The sequence below is a fragment of the Nicotiana tomentosiformis genome, chromosome 8, assembly GCF_000390325.3.
Source record: "Nicotiana tomentosiformis chromosome 8, ASM39032v3, whole genome shotgun sequence".
Lineage (NCBI taxonomy): Eukaryota > Viridiplantae > Streptophyta > Magnoliopsida > Solanales > Solanaceae > Nicotiana > Nicotiana tomentosiformis.
Window position 1 is genome coordinate 15915396 of NC_090819.1, and position 22042 is coordinate 15937437.

A 22042-nucleotide genomic window follows, 5' to 3' on the forward strand; every position below is an offset into this window, starting at 1 on the left:
AAACTTTCGGACAATTACGTACAATATGGAAGAAATACGTTAAAGGAAATGTAATCTATATTGCCACTCCAGTAGCTAACATATATCACAATTCGTACGTCTGATACTTTAAACAAGTCTAGTCTCATACAAGAGCATAAACTAAAGCAATTACACAGAAAATGGTAACGCAACTATTACATTTAAAACATGGCATGAGTCTAAGTCTACCCGTACCTAATAATTAATTCTATCATACACATGAAAACTCGTCACCTCATATGTGTGTAGCCTCCACAACATGTATCACATAGCAAATACAACATCTATGGGATAAATTCCCCCTCACAAAGTTAGACATGAGACTTACCTCGCTCCAAAATCCAATAACCGGCTCCAACGCCTCTCTAACACATCAAATCAATTACAAACAATCCAAAACTAGCCAAAGAACGTGCAAACAAATCAAATTATACTCAAAACTTGTAATTTAACAATTAGAAATAAATTTTCATCTCCGCACAAAAAGTCAACAAAGTCAACCCGAGCACGTGTGCCCGAATTCCGAAAATTTTCTAAAATAAATATTACCCGTAACTCATATAGTGTATATACATAAAATCAGCCAATTTCGTCCATGCATGGACTATCAAATCAAGGATTTACAATTTCTCAACTTTGGGGCTCAAAACCCCAATTTCTACAATCCAAACACGGATAAAAATAACAACCAACGGAAATAAATATGGTAAAATATCTATATAAAGGTCATATATTTAAACCCTTGTTAAGATGAGAACGACGATGCAATAATCACCTCAAACTGAGCTCTAGAACTCAAGATGTGCTCAAAATACTAAAATGCTCGGTTTCCCCATTTAAAACCCTGCCCATGTAATTTTTGTTCTTCGCCTTCGCGGGACACCATCGCATTCGCGAAGAGAAATTTTTTGCATTGAACGGTCAACCAAATTTGCTTCTTCGTATTCGCGGGACCTCCCTTGCGTTCGTGAAGAACAAAGTCTGCACCAAAAACCAGCAATCTTTTGCGACACGGAAATAGACATAACTCTGTCATACGACCTCAGAATTCAACGATTCTTGTTGCTATGGTTCCATAATTATGATACGGATTTAATGGTTTAATCCAATCACAAATAAAATGCTGTTTGATTAATATGGTACCCTTTATGCCCAAAGAAACGACGTTAAAATATCAAATAAGAGCGCGATACAACCCAAACACATTCGAAGAATACCCGAGGCCCCCGGGACCCTGTACAATTACACAAACCAGTCCTAAAATATAACGCAAACCTACTCATGCCTTAAATTACATAAAAAAATATCAAAACCATGAATCTCACATCAATTCAAGCCTAATGAACTAATGAATTTTTAAACTTCTAAAACTCATGCCGAACAATACCAAATCAACCTGGAATGACCTCAAATTTTGTACGCAAGTCCCAAATAACACAACAGACCTATTCTCGGAACCACAATCCACATCCGGTATCAACAAATTTAACTCTCGGTCAAACCTTTCAACCTTTTAAACCTTCAATCTTTCAACTATTACCAAAAAGTATTAAATCAACCTACAGACCGCCAAATAAAAATCCAGACATACGTCTAATTCCAAAATATCATTCGGATCTAACGAAACCGTCAAAACTCCGATCCGAGGTCGTTTACTCAAAAGTCAAATACTGGTCAACTCTTCCAACTTAAAGCTTCTGAATTGAGAATTATTCTTCCAAACCAACTCAGATCTTTTCAAAAATCTAATCCAACTACCTGTATAAGTCATAATATATGAAGTGAAGCTACTCAAGGTCTCAAACCGTTGAACGACATGCTAGAGCTCAAAACGACCAATTGGATCGTTACAATCATCATCAGAATTAACATCCTGAGAAGGACTTAAGGGACCAGATCCCTCATTCAGTTTCTCCCTTTTCAGCACATTCACCAATTCCACCTGAGTTCCTTCACCACTTCCTCCATTCTTCAAGGCTTCTAAAAATGTATGTTGGATTCACTTCTGGCACATTTAGAGAGAGATATTCTTCTTAATACATGGTTGATTTTGGTTTAGAAGGTACAATAAAGAGGAGTCTTCGAAGAGACATAAAGAGAAGCTTTCTAGTTTTCTCAGTTTGAGTGAATGAAGAGACAAAAATGATTTTAGGAAAACAGGTCGGTTCAAAAGAGGTGTAACTTTTGGACTTCAAAAGTTAGGATAGAGGTGGGGATTAATTAATGGCATGGTACTCAAGCAATTTAAAAAGTATATACATATTGAAGAGACTACTAACCTGTGTCATAGGAACTAGTTTCCTTGACGGTTTTGAAAATCTGAGCAAAACCTTCTAGAAGTGCAATGTCACTCTTATTTATTTTGTCCTAAAACTACTATGTGTGTATACTTGTAACAATACAGATTTGACTTAGATGTCTCCAAGAAATACTTTTTAGCATTTTTCCTTTCCTTCTTAACATAGCTAATCATCGAGGGAATTGGTCCTTAGTTGAGCTTGATCAAGCCCAACTCCAGACGATTTCGCCTTGGTGAATATATCTGCTACCTGGTCCTCCGTCTTGTAGAATGTCATACAAATTAGACCCTTTTCAATATTGTCCCTCAGGAAATGGTGTCTCACATCAATGTGCTTTATCCTTTTTGTGTTGCAGTAGATTATTTTACATATTAAGAGCACTTGTATTATCACAAATTAATAATGGCACAAAATTAGAAAATACACCAAAATTCTCAAGTTGTTGCTTGATCCATAGCAGTTGAGCACAACAAAAATCAGCAACCACATACTCAGCTTCAACAATAGAAATAGTCATAAAATTTTATTTTTTTGTACCCCATGAGATCAAGCATGACCCAAGAAAATGTTCTGTTCCAAATGTACTATTATATCCACCAGATATCCAGCATAATCAGCATAAGCATATCGAACTAAGTCAAAATTATCTCTTGAAGGATAGAAGAGGACCAGGTCCTGCGTTCTCTTGAGATACCTCAAAATTCTTTTGCCAGCCTTCAAGTGAGATTATTTTGGACTTGATTGGAACCTAGCACACAACCCAACCCTAAAAACAATATCATGTCTGCTAGCAGTCATGTACATAAGAGATCTAATGATTCCCTTATACATAGTTTCGTTGACAGGAGAATAATGTTCGTCCATGTCTAATCGAGTAGAAGTTGCAATAGGTGTATCAATAGTGTTAGCATTCTCTATATCAAATCTTTTCAGCAGCTCCTTGATGTACTTCTATTGACTTATCATATTGCCCTTTGAGGTTTGCTTTATTTCTTGTTGTGTTTTCAAATTCATCAAGCTTGTTTTAGAACACCCACCTGGTTCTAATCACTATTCTGTCTTAAGGCCTAGGGACCAGGTGTCATACTTTATTTCTTTCAAACTGATGGAGTTCTTCTTGCATAGCAGCTATCCAGTCAACATCTTTCAATGCTTCCTTGATGTTTCTAGGCTCAATTTGAGACAAGAAGACTGAGAAGAAAACATGTTCCTTGACTTAGATATAGTTTGAATACCAGAGTCTAAGGGAGTGATTACATTTTGAAGGGGATGTGAGCTCTTGTGCTTCCAGTTTGATACTTGAACTTTAGGATTTGCAGGACCAGGTTCCTCCATTTCGATCCATCATTTACATCAACAGAAGTACGATTTTTACTTCTTTATCCAGTATCAGGGTACCTGATACAACATCAGCAGCCCTATGTTCATCTTCAATTAAGGTAATAGAGGGACCGAGTTCCTCTGTGCCTTCTGGAGATTCTCTTGCATCTTCTTCATCGCTCTGCTTAACTTGACTCATCAAATTAATCTTTCCATTTGCAATATCTATAGCTTCACTAGGTACTTTTATAAATTCTCCATCTTCATCTTCCTTGTTATGTGACCCTTTGCCACTTGATTTATAGGATTCGTCAAAGATCACATGTACATTTTTTTCTACAAACTACTTTCTTTTATTGTAGACTTTGTATGCCTCTCTTTGAGAGGAGTAACCAAGAAAAATTCTCTCATTACTTTTTGCATCAAATTTTCCCAAAACCTTCTTACCATTGTTGATAACGAAACATTTGCATCCAAAGGTTATCAAGTAAGTCATCTTGGATTTTCTCCCATTGAGCAGTTCATAGGGAGTCTTCTCGAGTAGGGACCTGATCATGCACCTGTTAATCAACTAGCAGGCAGTGTTGACTACTTCAACCCATGAATCAGGTCCTTCATAATCAACTTGTTCAGCAAAGAAAAACTCGTATGCCTCAGTCGTCTATGCCATAACTCAATATCATCATCAATGGCACTTAGTCATGTTAGATCACCACCATTCAGTGAACCAACGTCCGCAACATAGATGTTCTTGAACCTTTTGTCTATCAACACAACTTCACCAATTTTGAGATTGGTGATAGTGCAAGATTTGGACAAGAACTTCACTTTTATTTCCCTTGTCACGGATTTGAGACACACTCAACAGGCTATATTTCAAGCCATTCACACAGTACATATTTTCAATTGCATGGGAGAGTGTTTTGCTAATTTTGCCAACACCAAGAATATAGCCCTTCTTACCATTTCTAAAGGACAAACTCCCACCTTGGAAGGCCTTGAGTGAGAGAAAATCATCTATTCTTACAGTCATATGCTTCGAGCAGCCACTTTCCCTATACCATTTTGACTACTTCCTCTCACTCCAGCATGCACACAAAACCACTTATTAGACCTAGAAACCCAAGCTAACTTGGGTCCCTTATAATGATAGAATAGGCGGATCAAACTTATTTTTGCCCATGAAGGTAATACATATTTTCTTCTCAGAGAACCAGGTTCCTCAACAGTAGGCTTCTTTATAAAAAAAAATATTATTTTCCTGTAGAGACTGAATTTTAGCTATAAAGGAGTCCTTGTAATGACCAGTTTGACCACAGTGAGTACACAACCAATTATTAGCCACAGTTATATACTTGCTATGGGGATTATAGGAGGTTTTAGCCTTTTGGAACCTAATTCCATGCTTATTTCTACCATTACTCTTGTACATAGATGTTATTACATCAGAGGACCAGGTCCATTTAAATGATTTATCAAGATCATTTTTAACCTTTTTCAAATCCTCTTAAAGTTCTCTATTCTTTTCAAGCTCAGCAGCAAGACTTGTTTTAACTTTCTTAAGCTCACTCTCAAGCTCAAGTTGAGCCTCACTAGATACTTTTTTTCTTTTATGGGTGTCCATCCTTTTTTTTATTTATTTTTTTAACAAGGTATTTTCTCTATTTACTTCTTCCACATGTTCCTTCAAGTCTACAATAGAAACTACCATATCATTCCTCTCTTATTTTATGTGACCAATTTCTTTAATTAGAGTATTTTTCTCGTTAATAAGGCTATGATAGGCATCAATCAACACATTTTCTAAGGACATTATTTTTTACTTAGAGTGAGTTTTCAAATTTCTTTGAGCATCAAAAAACACTTACCTCATCTTCCTCCTTGGTCTCATCAACACCAGATTTAGCCATGAGTGCAAAGATTGACTCATATTCTGAAGATTCATTGTCAACAACCATCATAAGTGTATCTACTTGGTCATCTTCACCTTCAGATTCACTGAAGGAATCTCCCCAGGAAGCCAGAGCTTGCTTCACCATGTTATCAACATCATCTCTTTTTTTGAACTTCCTGTTAAGGACCTGGTTCCTCTTAGACGCCTTATCAGTATTGGTTTTATAATGATGTTGCTTATGAAGAATGCAATATTTAATGAAGTGTCCACACTTTAACCACTTATGAGAGCAATCATTTCCTTTGAAATTCTTGTTGGGACTTCCTTTCTTTGGGATCCCACCATTTCTACGAACCATCTTTTGAAAACCTCGAGAGAGATACGTCATGTCAAATTCATCACTACTTAAGTCACTGTGGACAGCTTTGAGAACCAGGTTCTTCTCTTTCTTAGGCTCTGTTCTTTCAATATCCTTCTTTCTTTTCATCTTAATATCCTTCTTTCTTTTCATCTCATACGTTTTCAGATTTCCAATAAGTTCGACAATAGTTAGTTTATGCAGGTCTTTGGCTTCAGCGATGGCATTAACCTTGCTTTCCCAAGAATCTAGTAGAGCACTGAGTATCTTTCAAAGAAACTTGTTGGTTGGAATAATTTCACCACGTGAATGAAGCTCATTGATTATGGAAGTGAAACGGGTATGCCTCTCTTGAATGGACTCATCATCATTCATCTTATAGAGATCATACCCAGTGGTAAGCATGTCTATTTTGGACTGCTTTGCTTGAGTAGTTCCCTCGTGAGCAGTTTGAAGAGCTTCCCAGGTATCCTTGGCAGATACATGTCGAGATACGATTATACTTTTCTGGTACAATACCATAAACAAGAATCTTATTCGCCTTGATGTTCTTCTCAATAGATTTTCAGTCAGCATCATTGTATTCTTTCCTAGTTTTTGGAACAGTTTTCATAGGGACAAAGGGACCATCACAAATCAGATCCCAAAGCTCGGATTCCTCAGCCATAATAAAGTCATGCATTCTAGTTTTCCACCATCCATAATACTTTTCATTGAATCTTGGAGGTCTTGTGGTTGATTGTCCTTTCTCGATGTTTGGTGGAGTAGCCATGATGACGATCCTTTTTAGGTGTTAGTCTTTAATAAAGAACCTGCTCTGATACCAATTGATAGAAACTAGGAGTCTATCAAACAGTATAGGGAACCAAGTTCTCTATTTGTTCCCGTAGTAAATAATCGGAAAGTAAAACCAAACAGTATAGGGAACCAGGTTCTCTATCTGTTCCCATAGTAAATAAGTAGAAAGTAAAGGACACACGATATTTACATGAAAAACTCATTGCTCCAGAGATTAAAACATATGACCTATCCTAGTAGGATTTCAACTCTACTAAACTGAGCAAATATCAGATTACAACCTATTGCAATCTAGGAATTAAACTCTTAATTCCTCATCCCTTACAATAACTTTATTGTAAGTCCTTTGCAATAACTCTATTACAAAAAAATAAATCTTTACTAACTCTAGTCAAGAAATCAAACCAACAATAGTTGAAATCTATCCTACAAAGACATCTTTTGAAAGTAGTGTAGGATTACAAGTGAAGAACAAAAAGACAAAGATTCAACAAACCTAAGGACTTAAGATATATTCAATCTATGGATCTGGTCTTTGAGGTTGCAGCAGCTTTATTCTTGAGAGAGCCTTGAAGACTGTGGCGACTAGCACTTGAGAGAATATGATTTTTACATTTGCAAGTGTTAACCTAAATCTTGTATCATGTTTTTTATATATGAACGAGCATGTGAGAAGAGATAGGGTATTTTAGTTTGGCGTTAGCAAGCTACAGTTGTGTTGTTGTACTGCTACAAGTCGGTACAGTGCAACAACTTTTATAGTTGTAGAGTTGATTGTACGACGGCCAAGAGAACTGATCATATCTGGTCCTCGAGAACGTTTGACCATTATCAAAACATGAAGTAACATATCATATTAAGTCCAAAGGAACTTATCACAACAGGTTCCTATCCGGTTTCGCAAGATTGTTTGGCAAATCATCAAAATACAAAATAGCATAACTTATCAAGATTTCGGAGGGGCCGTTAACTAATGGATTTCTCCGAGCACTTAGTGATAACAACAACATCAATTGCTAGCCTTTCTTGTCCCATGAAGATTCAGAATCACTACCCCCAGAATTAATATATGAAATACTCCTAAGGCTACCTGTTAAAACATTGCTGAAGATGAGGTGTGTTTCAAAATCTTGGCTTCCTCTTATCTCTAGTCCCCAATTCGTCAAAACCCATCTAAAACTTTCAGCCAAGAACCAAGAATTTAGTCTTCTTTATACCAATTCTAATACTAAGAAAATTCTTCACACTTGCTCTCTTAACACAATTATTTATGAAGAAGAATCTCCCATTAGTATCCCTTTTGAGCTTGATGGTTTTGATGGTAAAGAGTCGTCATATCGTCCTTTAATGTTTTTGGATTCATGTGATGGGTTGTTTTGTGTTTCCAGTAATGAGTTTCGGAATATATTTATATGGAATCCATCTACAAGAGAGTTGAAAGAATTGCCCCTTTTATCGAGGGATATGCGTGCATGTTTATCATATTATGGTTTTGGTTATAATGAGCGTCAAGATGATTACAGAGTTGTAGTAATTGCAATAAATAAAGAAGATAGCAATATGGTGGTATTTTGAATCATGAGGTTAACGTTTACAGTTTAAGAAGAAATTCATGGTGGCAAAAGAATTTAGAGATCCCAAGTGCCACAGTAGGCGGATTGTCTGGTAAATTTGTAAATGGAAGACTTCATTGGAGTGGCAACAAGTTTATTTTCTCGTTAAACCTCGTAGATGAGACATATGGAAATGTAGCATTGCCCAACTTTGAGGAAAAGTTTGAGCATCTTCACTGGTATCTTAGGAATTTGGGACGTAACCTATGTGCATTCCATAGGAACATTGTCCGTGATGAACGGCCCCGACTAGATGTGTGGATAATGAAGGAGTATGGAGTTGTCGAATCTTGGACTAAGGTGGCTTCAGTCCCTGTCGGTTATGTTCTTTTACCAATTTTCACAGTCCAGGATAATAAAATTTTAGTGAAAACTGGTACAGGTTTAATGATGTATAATTCAACACATGACAGTTTCAAGTACTATCCTATAATTCAGGTTGGTCTTACGTACGATCAAATTAGTGTGTACACAGTGGTAGAGCCAAGATTTTCATTAATGGGAGTCAAAATATAATGAAATAAACTCACCAAGAAGTCAAAGGGTATCATTATATAGTATATATACATATTTTTTTAAAAATTATCGAACTATACAGTGTAATTTTCTGACGAAGGGGTGTCGGACACCCCTTGGGTCCATGTGGCTCCGCCACTGTGTGTACATTGAAAGTCTTGTTTCGCCAAATTATGGTTAGTGGTTTACTATAACGATCCGACCGGTCGTTTTGAGTATTTTAACCTGATTCCCTATTTATTGCCCCATCTATGTTGTATTATGGTTATGTAAATTGCCGGAGGTATTTGGATTTGGTTTCGGGTGAGTTTCGGAGTGGAATGGAACACATAATCCCTAAGTTGGAGGTTTAAGTTGAAAGAGACTGTAGAATTCGGACCTATTGTGGCGACCAAACTCGCTACCAAAAGCTAGACATCGCTGCTAAATGTTTTTAGCAGCGACCTTATGGTTGCTGCCGGTGCAACCGTTTGTAACGACTCCTTCCAGTCACCACAAAATCTATATTTAGTAGCGACAACAGCCACCACAAAAGCTGAACAAATTCACCACAGCAGAAGAGTCTACAAAAAGAATTTAGGGAGGTCGCCACTAAACAGTAACTTGTAGTGGCGACTATTCTCGCCACAAAGCAATTGTACCTTCGGTGGCAACTCTCATCGCCCCACTAGCTTGAGGATTTGTGGCGACTGTAGTTGCCACAAATACAAATTGTTTTTGTGACAAAATTTAGTCGCCACCAATACGTATTCTTCCAATAAGTACAATGGCCAAATTTCAAATAGGTTTCTAGTGGTGACCTAGTTTTCTGAAATTAATATACAGGTATTTGTTTATCAATTGCCTACAAATATTAAATGCATCCATCCAATAAACACCAACAATATTTCTCAAGCCGAATACTTATTTATTACTAATAATAAGTCAATCAAATATACACTACGAAATACATCATTGTCATTGTCAATAAACACATACATATGACCAAAAAAAATTAAGTGCCTTCAAACTCCTCGGTCGGTGCCATATTTATGATTTGTTTAAGAGCCTTGTCCCTGTAATTAAGGAAAAAAAACACAAAAAATCAGTTTGACAATGTCATAATTTAATGATGATAGTAAACTGTAAAAGGGGTGACCACAATAAAGATTGCCAAACACAATTAAGAAAGCAAAGAGACAACATGACTAAGCAAAGTTATACAAAATAGTTTGATCCAGGCGCACAAAATTCAGAAATTCATAATTGTCAAACGATGCTCATGATCTAAACTCTACTTATGCATATTCTTTTTGTGGTGATAGCTGAGATCAAAGGGTACACCCTTCATAAGCAACAAAAAGTCTAGACAAAAAGGAATTCTCAAAAGTCATATACAACGAGAATTTGTAAAGAAATACAAGTCTCAAAGTAGTAAATTTATTTGAAAATATCATTAATCCTAGTTTCATTAAACATATATTTGATACTTCATTAATCTCAACTAAACAATAGAAAGATTAGTCAACAACCACTAATGTATCTACCACATGACCATAAGTATAGTTGGTAGTTCCAAAGCCTACTTCTCGAGCATTATATCTGGCTTGCACATCTTAGTCAAACAATGTAGGACAACAATTGATAACTGATACCGTGAACAGAGGACTAGTAGCCTTTTTGGCCAAGTTTCTCACCATGCCAGAAGTGCTTTTTTTTCAAAAATTTGAGGGGTTTGGCCAAGCTTGTTTTTGAAAAACAAGTGCTTTTGACTAGAAGCGCAGTTTTGAAAAAGCAGAAAAAAGTAGCTTCTCTACAGAAGCAGAAGCAGTTTTGACTTTTCTTCCTAACAAAAATATCCTTTGCAAAATATTATATATACCAAAATAACCTTACTTAGTTTAAACTATTAAGTAATATAAAATGACTTTTGGGATGGACTTTGCTTAGACACTTTGCACCAGCTATTAGACTTTTCCCTCTGTACATTGACATTTTAAACTATGATCAATTTCTCAACACACTTCCATTTTCGAGTGACAAGGCAACTACAATTTACTTTAGAGGTAGTATTTTCAATACAAATGACATCTTTAAGGAAATAATACATAACTAGTTCAAGGACTTATTCGTGTATCATCACATCTTACTTTCAACTGAAGGAGGAATTAACACAGTTATGAGCAAACTCTAGAAGGAACGATTAGCCTGCCTTACCTTTTTTACAGCAAGGTCAAAGTCTTCAAGTGCACCATAAGCGAATCAATGAATTGCATACGTCCTGAATGATTCTGTTTTTAGAAGAAGATATCATCTAATTCAAACTACTTCTACTATTTGATAAGAACATAGAAACATTAGCCAGCAACCTATGGGTTTAAAGTTACTAATATTCATTTTGCTCAATCAAATTGTTATACTCACCTATGAGAATTTCATATTTATCTATTCTTCAATATGAAACTTGTCAAGTAGAATCTGTTGGTTAATCTGTTTGTGATTGGCGATTTTCTGGATCAACGACATCTCTTACCAGAGCAAAATTTACATGTTAATGTGGATGGTGCTGGGAGTTCAACATTTTCATATCTCTAGAGTTGGAGCACACCTATCTAACCTTCACAGGGAAAAAAATTTCTAAGCATTTGTTAAAATAAAGAGGCTATGGCATTAACTAGAAAGACTTATTGCTTTGCATAGTTTAAAAAAATTTAGCTATAGCTTGTGGCATAACAAATGTAACAAATAACAATAAAATTTATGTTTCGAAAAAAACAAAAAAATATTTTGCCCCAAAATCATATTGAGGAACACATAATTAGAAGGCAAAGCACTATTTCACCTAATACAATTTAGCTGTTTGGTGTTACTGTCCTATGTGGAAGCAATTCAAGTTCCAAAAACACTTGATCTGGTTGTACTTCAACGCTAAATCAGAACATGAAGCAATGACTCTTGTATTACTTGCAGAAAATTAGTTCATAAAATAACTAGTTCAGTGGCTACGGATTTATAATCCTTGTATCTACTATTTGAGGATACAGGTTATGTTTGTAAAGATCAACAATGAAGAAAAGTTGATCTTGTTGCCCTCTTGGTCATCATCCTATGAAAATCTGAAACCTAAAATAAAATAAATTCTTGAGTCAACTTCTTAGGTGATATGCTTTTTACCAACAATGCATTGTTTGCCCCAATCAAATCTCACCCTTGGAAAACAAAGATTCGAACTCGATAGCAAATAGAATACATTTCTAGCTTCGCAATGAAACCTAAGATACCACAATAAAATTTGCAAACTAATTAAAACATAGAAAGAAATGAAGAAGCATAAACCTTATGTACAAAACAAATATTTACTGGAAAAACACAAAACTCTTGAAGCTTCAACCGAAGCTCTTCAGGTAGACACCATCAGCCACTGCTAGGTTTCAATGCGCACCACATTAGCTCTCAAAAGTTAGATCTTGATAGGAAACAAAGAAACAGAACCGATCTATATTAGTGGGATAAGCAAATCGCCAGGTGAGAGAAGAGAAAGGGTAAAATACCTCATCTCGATATTGTTTACAACGTTAATGAGCTTCGATGGGGCTTGTTTATCCCGAAAGATGCAAATATTTTGACCAATTATAGGCTATAGCTACCTTTCTAGGGCTCCATCGTCAGGGCAAGAGGAGTTGGACAAGGTTTAGGGTTCTAAGTCGGAGACGATTTTGGGTTCTTTGTGCTGGGTTCTCTTCTCTGTGGTGTGAATCAGTGAATCTCACATATCTGGGTAAAAATGTGGTGTTGAAGTTGATGTTGAAGTCAAATGAAGAGAGAGGCGTAAGAGAGTTGGATTTGAAGAGATTGGGGCTAATTGGAATCAGTTGTGCCAAATGGGCGGGTTGGGCTTAATTTGGACCGTTGTTAGGTCAATAAATGTTTCATTGTCCAACCCAACCCAAAGTTTATTTGGGTTAAGATGGGCTAAACAATGGGTCATAACCCAACTCGTCCAACTTGACCCATATTTTAAAATCATGTTCATTTTGCATAAACAAAGTCTTTTACCTTTTATACATATGCAAAGTCTTTTACCTTTTATACACCAATGTATAAAAGGTAAATAAATACTATTAATATTTTGAGAATCAAAATATATTTTCTCAAATAACAAATTAGTATTTAAAATGTGTAAGTTGAAAAATATTTTGCAGGTGGGGTGGGGGGTTGGCATGGGTGGGTGGTGCAGAAAAACGAAAAAAGAGAAAACAGAAAATTGAAAATACAAAGTAAAAAAAGGTTAAAAAAAAAAAAAAATTGCGGGGTGGGGGAGGTGGGGGTGGTGCAGAAAAACGTAAAAACAGAAAATTAAAAATACAAAAAAAATTGTGGGGGGGGGGGGTGCAGGAAAATGAAAAAATAAAAAACAGAAAATTAAAAATATAAAAAAAATTACCTGGTGGGTGGGGGGTGGGTGTGTGGTAACTAAGTAAATTTCTAGATAAGTTGAGTTGAGATCCCTTTATTTTGGGATGAGTTTCATGGGTTGTATTTGGGTTACTTCATGGGTGAGAATGGGAAACAAAAAATAATGGGTTAACTTGGGCTCGGCCCAAATTGACCCATGAGCTAAAATGTTGTAGCCCAACCTATTAATCTCTCGGTGGGTTGGGCGGATTGGATAGATTTGGGCTCAAATTGCCACCCCTAATTGGAATTAGCAAGAGTTGCTTCATTACTCAGTTTTTACTTTTAATTTTTAATTTTTGTACAAAAGATATAGAGGCGACTGTGTCGCCACAAGAGTTCTTTCTCTAGCGATTTCTAAAAGGTCGCTACAATACCTTTCTGAACCTTATTTTTGCCTTTGCGAAATTAGAGCATTTGTGGCAACTTAAGTATAGTCGCCACTGAATGTTTTCTTCAGAGGCGACTTCAACAGTCGCCACTACAGCTATAAATTTTAGTAGCAACTTATATGAGTCGCCACAGAAACCATGACTTTTATGGCGACTATAAAGGTTGCTACGAATGGTCGCCACAAAAGATCACTTTTTTTGTAGTGAGGAATGGAGTTTTGATGGTTCCAATAGCTCCGTATGGTGATTTTAGACTTATGAACGCGGTCGGACGTGGATTTGGAGGTCCGTATGTCGTTTTGGCGTGAATTGGCGAAAGTTAGAAAAATTAAAATTTGGAAGATTTGGAAAGTTTGACCGGGAGTTGACTTTATTGATATCGGGGTCGGATCCCGATTTCGGAAGTTGGAATAGGTCTGTACTATCATTTATGACTTGTATGCAAAATTTGAAGTCAATCAAAGTTGTTTTGGTATGAATAAACATTGGTCTCGGATTCAGAAGTTCATAGTTCATAGACTTGAATTTGGATGGCGATTCATAAAATCGATGTTGTTTGATGTGATTTTTGGCCTCGACTAGGTCCATCATGTGTTTTGAAACTTGTTGTGGTATATTCAGATGGGGTCCAGGGGTCCCGGGTGTAATTCGGATCGAATCCGGAATATTTTTGGACCTTAAGCATTTCTGAAGCACTGTTGCTTCTGATGTGATCGCACCTGCGATGGTTATAGCCGCAGGTGCGATGTCGTTGGTACGACATTTGGAGCGGAGATACAAAGGTGAGTGGAGGATGCTGGGATTGCAGAAGCGGGAAAATATCCGCAGAAGTGACTTCGCTTTTGCAATGGAAAGAGCGTAGGAGCGGCCAGTGGTCGCAGGCGCGACATTCCTTCCACATGCGCGCGTGCGCAGGGGTCTGGGCTGAGTGTTATGCGCAGGTGCGCTTCTTTTCCGCAGAAGCGGACCTCCTGGTCGCAGAAGCGAGTTCTCTGGGCAGAAATAGAATTTTTTGGGGGTTTGGTCTCATTTTCACTTTTGGACTTAGAGAGCTCGATGTAAGGTAAATTTTCGGGAGATTTTCAGAGAGATCATTGGGGTAAGAATTCCAAACTCGGTTTTGGTTAAATTATACGAATCTATCGTTATTTTCATCACTTAATTAGTGTTTTGAGTTGAAAATTGTAGAAACTTCAAAGGCTTTAATTTGAGGATTTGAGGGCCAAGTTGTAATCGTAATTTAGTAATTTTGGTATGGTTGGACTCGTCGTTGAATGGGTGTTTGAATTTTGTAATTTTTGATTGGGTTCCGAGACGCGGACCCGGGTTGATGTCACGACCCGAAATTCTCACCTTCGGACCGTTATGGCACCTAACATTTCAATTGCTAGGCAAGCCAACGTTAGAATAATATTATCCATTTTAAAACAATTTTTAAGTTTATTAATAATAAAGAATTAAATGCGGAAGTAAAGTCTGAAATGTAGTGAATAATCCATAAAATAACAGTGTCTAAATACCATCCGAGAATTGGTGTCACAAATGCACAAGCTTCTAGAATAATTCAAATAAAGGTCTGAATAACATAAAGCTGTCTGGAAACAAATACACAACTAAAGTAAAGTAGACGGGGACTTCAGAACTGCGGACGCCGTGCAGTTATACCACAAGTCTCCTCTGGTAGCTGAAATCCGAGCAAATTTATGGTACGCCGCTAGGACCAACTCCTAAATTTGCACAAGAAGTGCAGAGTGTAGTATCAGTACAACTGATCCCATGTACTGGTAAGTGCCGAGGATAACCTCGACGAAGTAGTGACGAGGCTAAGGCAGGTCACTTACAATAACTTGTACGCAATAATAGTAATAACATCAATAATAGAAATAAATCAGGTAACTCATTTTAACAGTTGAAGCCGATTCTGCAGTCATAACCAATTATTATTTTCATCAAATTTCGTTGCAGCTTGCAACCCGCTCACACAATATATTCATTTTCAATCCTCCCATATATTTATTTTAATCAAGTATATATAGACTTTTAAATAAGTCTGTTGCGGCGAGCATCCCGATCCCCCCAATATGGACTTTCAAACAAGTCTGTTGCGGCGTGCAACCCGATCCCCCAATATGGACTTTTAATAAGTCTGTTGCGGCATGCAACCCGATCCCCCAATATGTTCATTTCAATCAATTCTGTTGCGGCGTGCAACTTGCTCCTCCAATATATCCATTTACCAATTCTTATAGAAGAAATTTCCCCAATAAATGCAATAATTAATATAAAATTTTTAAGACAGCAAGCATACAATAATTATGATTTAATTATGAAACAAACAATGATAAATATCTATTTATTATGAAAATCAGGGAGAAAATGGGCAGTTTACTATTTAATATGCTAAATGTCAAGTAGCAATTAATGCACATAAATCAAATCAGCATATAGCAATTATTGCAGGAATTCAAGAATTAATATTTGACAAGGAATATGAGAGAAACAATTATCATAACTATTAATTCATGTATTAAAACAAAATTAGAATTTTCAAATAATTATGCAAATAATTAATTTGACGACGTATAGACACTCGTCACCTCGTCTATACGTCGTTCACATGCATTTCACATAACAAATAATTTAAGGGTTATATTCCCTCAAGTCAAGGTTAATCACGACACTTACCTCGCTTTGTAAATTTTCAATCAATTACTCGACCACAGCTTTACCCTTTGAATTTGTCTCCAAAAGCGTCAAATCTATTCACAAACAATTCGATATACTCAATACGAATCACATGAATTAACTCCATATGAATTTACTAATTTTTCGGATAAAATCCAAAATTTATTTAAATATTTGACAGTGGGACCCACGCCTCAAATCCCTAAAAAACTCACAAAATATGAACACCTATTCCGCTACGAGTTCAACCATATAAAAATTATCCAATTCCGATGTCAAATGGACCTTCAAATCTTAAATTTTCGTTTTTGAAAGATTTTATAAAAATTTGATTTTTTTTCTTCCATAAATTCACGGATTCATGATGTAAATGAGTATGGAATCATGAAATATAATCAATATAGGATAAGGAACACTTACCCTAATATTTTTCCATGAAAATCGCCCAAGAATCGCCTTACTCGAGCTCAAAAATGGAAATGGGATGAAAATGGGATGAATCCCAATTTTCAGAACTTAAGTTCTGTTTCTGAAATTTTTACTCTTCGCGAACGCGGTCAGTGCCTCGCGTTCGCAAAGCACAAATTTGGGTTGTCTAATTTTACCCTTCGTGAACGCGAGGGCTATCTCGCGAACGCGAAGCTTGCCTGGCTTGTCCTTCGCGAACGCGAAGGCAAATTACCTGGCCAGCCTCTTTCCCTTCGCGAACGCATTCTCCCTGTCACGAACGCATTCTCCCTATCGCGAACGCGAAGCACAAAACGTGCCAGTCCAATTTACTCTTCGTGTTCGCGAGAGTACCTTCGCGAACGCGAAGAAGAACACACCAGAAGCCTGAAGTGTGCAGAAAACCAGATTTTCTAAGTCCGAAATCATCCCGTAGCCTATCAGAAACTCACCCGAACCCTCGGGGCTCCAAACCAAACATGCACCCAAGTCCTAAAATATCATACGAACTTGATCGCGCGATCAAATCGCCAAAATAACACCTAAAACTACGAATCGGACCCCAAATCAAAGGGAATTTTCAATAAAACTTTAAAACTTATATTTTCACAACCGGACGTCCGAATCATGTTAAATCAACTCCATTTCTCACCAAATTTGACAAACAAGTCATAAATATTATAGTGGACCTATACCGGGCTCCGAAACTAAAATACGGACCCGGTGTCAATAAATCCAAAATCAGTAAATTCTTAAAAATCATTAAGCTTTCAAACTTTTAATTTCTCATCAAAATTCCATATCTCGGGCTAGGGACCCCGAAATTCGATTCCGGGCATACGCCCAAGTCCCAAATCGTGATACGGACCTACCAGAACTGTTAAAATACTGATCCGAGTCCGTTTGCTCAAAATGTTGACCAAAGTCAACTCAGTTGAGTTTTAAAGCTCTATTTCACATTTTAATCCATTTTTCACATAAAAACTTTCCAGAAAATTATACGGACTGCGCACGCAAGTCGAGAAATGATAAATAGTACTTTTTGAGGTCTCAGAACATAGAATTACTTATTAAATATAAAGATGACACTTTGGGTCATCACATTCTCCACCTCTAAAACAAACGTTCGTCCTCGAACAAAGTTAGAAAAAGTACCTGAGCTAGTGAATAAGTGTGGATATGTACTCCGCATGTCCGACTCGGAATCCCAGGTAGATGCCTCTACCGGCTGACCTCTCCATTGCACTCGAACTGAAGGATAACTCTTAGACCTCAACTACCGGACTTGCCGGGCTAGAATAGCTACCGGCTCCTCCTCATAAGTCAAATCTTTGTCCAATTGGAGTGAGCTGAAATTTAACACATGGAACGGATCACCATAATATTTCCGGAGCATAGACACATGGAACACCGGATGAACCGCTGATAAACTAGGTGGTAATGCAAGCCTTTAGGCTACTTCACCCACTATTTCAAGAATTTCAAAGGGTCCGATATACCTAGGGCTCAACTTGCCCTTCTTTCCGAACCTCATTACACCTTTCATAGGTGAAACTCGGAGCAATATTCTTTATCTAACCATGAATGCAATATCACGAACTCTACGGTCAGCATAACATGTTTGCCTAGACTGAGCTGTGCGAAGTCGATCCTGAATAATCTTGACCTTATCCAAGGCATCCTGTACCAAATCGGTTCCCAACAACCGAGCCTCTCCCGGTTCCAACCAGCCAACTGGAGAACGGAATCGCCTTCAGTATAATGCCTCATATGGAGCCATCTGAATGCTCGACTGGTAGCTATTATTATAAGCAAACTCCGCAAGTGGTAAGAACTGATCCCAAGAATCTCCAAAGTCTATAACACAAGCGCGAAGCATATCTTCCAATATCTGAATAGTGCGCTCTGACTGTCCGTCTATCTGTGAATGAAATGTTGTACTCAACTCAATCCACGTGCCTAACTCACGCTATACAGCCCTCCAAAAGTGTGAGGTAAACTGCGTCCCTCGATCTGAAATAATAGACACGGGCACACCGTGAAGGAGGACAATCTCACAAATGTAAATTTTAGCTAACCTTTCTGAAGAATAGGTAGCTGCCACTCGAATGAAATGTGCTGACTTGGTCAACCTCTCCACAATGACCCAAACTGCGTCAAATTTTCTCTGAGTCTGTGGGAGTCCAACAACAAAATCCATAGTGATACGCTCCCATTTCCACTTAGGAATTTCTAACTTCTGAAGCAAACCACCAGGTTTCTGATGCTCGTACTTAACTTGCTGACAATTCAGACACCGAGCTACATATGCAACTATATCCTTTTTCATTCTCCTCCACCAGTAATGTTTTCGCAAATTTTGATATATTTTGGTGGTACCTAGATGAATAGAATACCTGGAACTGTGTGCCTCTTCAAGGAGTAATTCACGAAGCCCGTCAACGTTTGGCACACAAATACGACCCTGCATTCGTAGAACTCCATCTTCCCCCCCACATCAACCTGTTTGGCATCACCATACCGCATTGTGTCCTTAAGGATAAGTAAATGAGGATCATCATAATGTCGTTCTCGGATATGCTCATATAAAGAAGACCGAGCGACTGTGCAAGCTAGAACCCGACTGGGTTCTGAAACATCTAACCTCACGAACTGATTAGCCAAGGTCTGAACATCTGCAGCTAATGGCCTCTCACCAACCGGAATATACACAAGACTACCCATACTCACAATCTTTCTACTCAAAGCATCGGCTACTACATTGGCCTTTCCGGGGTGATACAAAAATGGTGATATCATAGTCTTTCAACAATTCCAACCATCTTCTCTGCCTCAAATTAAGATCTTTTTGTTTGAACAGATACTGAAGGCTACGATGATCAGTAAATACCTCACACGAGACACCGTAGAGATAATGCCTCCAAATCTTCAGCACATGAACAATGGCTGCCAATTCTAAGTCATGAACAGGATAATTCTTCTTGTGAACTTTCAACTACCGCGACGCATATGCAATCACCCTGCCATCTTACATTAATACTGCACCTAGCCTAATGTGAGATGCGTCACAATATACCATATACGATCCTGAACCTGTAGGTAATACCAACACCGGCGTCGTAGTCAAAGCAGTCTTGAGCTTATGAAAGCTCAAGTCACACTCGTCTGACCATCTGAATGGGACACCTTTCTGCGTCAATCTGGTGAATGGGCTAGCTATAGATGAAAATCCTTCCACGAACCGACGATAATAACCTACCAAAACTAGGAAACTCCAGATCTCAGTAACTGAAGTAGGTCTAGGCCAATTCTGAATAACCTCTATCTTCTTAGGATCCACCTTTATGCCTTCTGCCAATACAATATGCCCCCAAAAGGCAACTGAGTCTAACCAAAACTCACATTTTGAAAATTTGGCATATAATTGATTATTCTTCAAAGTATGAAGCACACTCCGAAGATGCTGCTTATGCTCCTCTCGACTGCTGGAGTAAATCAAGATATCATCAATGAATACAACTACAAAAGAATCCAAATAGGGCTTGAACACCCGATTCATCAAATCCATAAATGTTGCTGGGGCATTTGTCAACCCAAATGACATCACTAGGAATTCGTAATGCCCATACAGAGTCCGAAAAGTTGTCTTAGGGACATCAGATGCCCTAATCTTCAACTGATGGTAACCAGACCTCAAATCGATCTTCGAATACACCTTGGCACCCTGAAGCTGATCAAATAAGTCATCAATTCTTGGCAGCGGATATTTGTTTTTGATAGTGGGCTTATTCAACTGCCGATAATCTATGCATATCCGCATAGAACCATCTTTCTTCTTTACAAATAATACTGGTGCATCCTAAGGCGAGATACTGGGTCTAATGAATCCCTGATCAAGCAAGTCTTGTAACTGCTCCTTTAATTCTTTCAACTCCGGCGGGGCCATACGGTATGGTGGGATAGAAATAGGTTGAGTGCCCGGAGCTAAATCAATACAGAAGTCAATATCCCTGTCGGGTGGCATCCCCGGCAAATCTGCATGAAATACTTCTGGAAATTCATGAACAACTGGTACTGAGTCCATAGGAGGAACATCCGCATTGGGATCGCAAACATAAGCCAAATAGGCTAGACACCCTTTCTCTACCATACGACGAGCTTTCATATAAGAAATAACCCTGCTGGCAGACTGACCAGGAGTTCCTTTCCACTCTAACCGAGGTAACCCCGGCATGGCTAGGGTCACTGTCTTGGTATGACAATCCAATATAGCATGATAAGGTGACATCCAATCCATACCCAAGATGACGTCAAAATCTATCATATCAAGAAGTAAAAGATCCATACTAGTCTCAAGACTATCAATAGTAAACACACACGAACGATAGACATGATCTACTACAACAGAGTCTCCCACCGGTGTAGATACACACACAGAAGCACTCAGAGAATCACAAGGCACAACTAAATATGAAGCAAAATAGGAGGACACATAGGAATAAGTAGATCCTAGATCAAATAGAACTGAAGCATCTCTATGGCAAACTGGAATAATACATGTGATCACAACATCAGATGACTCGGCCTAAGGCCTAGCTGGAAAAGCATAAAATTGGGGCTAAGCCCCACCACTCTGAACTTCGTCCCTGGGACGACCTCTAATTGGCTGGCCTCCACCTCTAACAGTCTGACCTCCACCTCTAATGGCCTGACCTCCACCTCTAATGGCATGACCCCTACCTCTAGCTAGCTGATCAGGCGGTGAAGAAACCGGTGCCGGTATGATGGCACGGGAATCCTACCGAGATCTGTTACTCGCCATCCTAGGGCAATACCTCTTGATTTGATCAATGTTCCCACACTCACAACACCTATCCTGATGTCGTGGTTGCTGAAGCTGAAGCTGACCCGAATGGCCCGGATAACCACTGTAGTAACTCGAGAGTGGTGGTGCACTGATAGGAGCTGAATGTGCACTAAATGTTGGCTGCCCAGAGTAAGGCATAATAGGACCGTGACTCCCTGAAGCACCGGGAGATGCATGAACTGCTGAATGAAACGGTCTGGGAGGATGACCCCTACCAAAGTTACCCTAACCTCCAGACGAGGCACCACTGAAACCACCAAACTGACGAGGCCTCTTATCAGACCTCTGGCCTCTCTCATGTGCAAGAACCATCTCGATCCTCCTCGCGACATTAGTAGCCACCTGAAAAGAAATATTACTTCCAGTCTCCTTGGCCATCTGAAGCCTGATAGGGTGA

General features: G+C 38.2%; 1 protein-coding gene and 1 long non-coding RNA gene across 6 annotated transcripts; one reads left to right on the forward strand and one right to left on the reverse strand.

Annotated features, from left to right (window-relative positions):
- The first annotated feature begins 7801 nt into the window (after window positions 1-7801).
- LOC117276831 (F-box/kelch-repeat protein At3g23880-like) lies at window positions 7802-8820 on the forward strand. The gene is made up of 2 exons (XM_033656216.1): window positions 7802-8257; window positions 8317-8820. The coding sequence occupies exons 1-2, from the start codon at window positions 7802-7804 to the stop codon at window positions 8818-8820; spliced, it is 960 nt and encodes a 319-aa protein (XP_033512107.1).
- An 886-nt stretch (window positions 8821-9706) lies between these two features.
- On the reverse strand, window positions 9707-12668 carry LOC104096555 (uncharacterized). 5 transcript variants are annotated; one of them, XR_686368.3, is made up of 3 exons: window positions 12351-12657; window positions 11017-12265; window positions 9707-9875 (listed from the first exon to the last, which is right to left on the reverse strand). It is a non-coding gene; the product is annotated as an uncharacterized lncRNA (long non-coding RNA). The 5 variants fall into 5 exon arrangements; XR_686366.3 differs by having other exon boundaries at window positions 11017-11922; window positions 12008-12656; XR_686367.3 differs by having other exon boundaries at window positions 11017-11080; window positions 11224-12655.
- Window positions 12669-22042: the final 9374 nt, after the last annotated feature.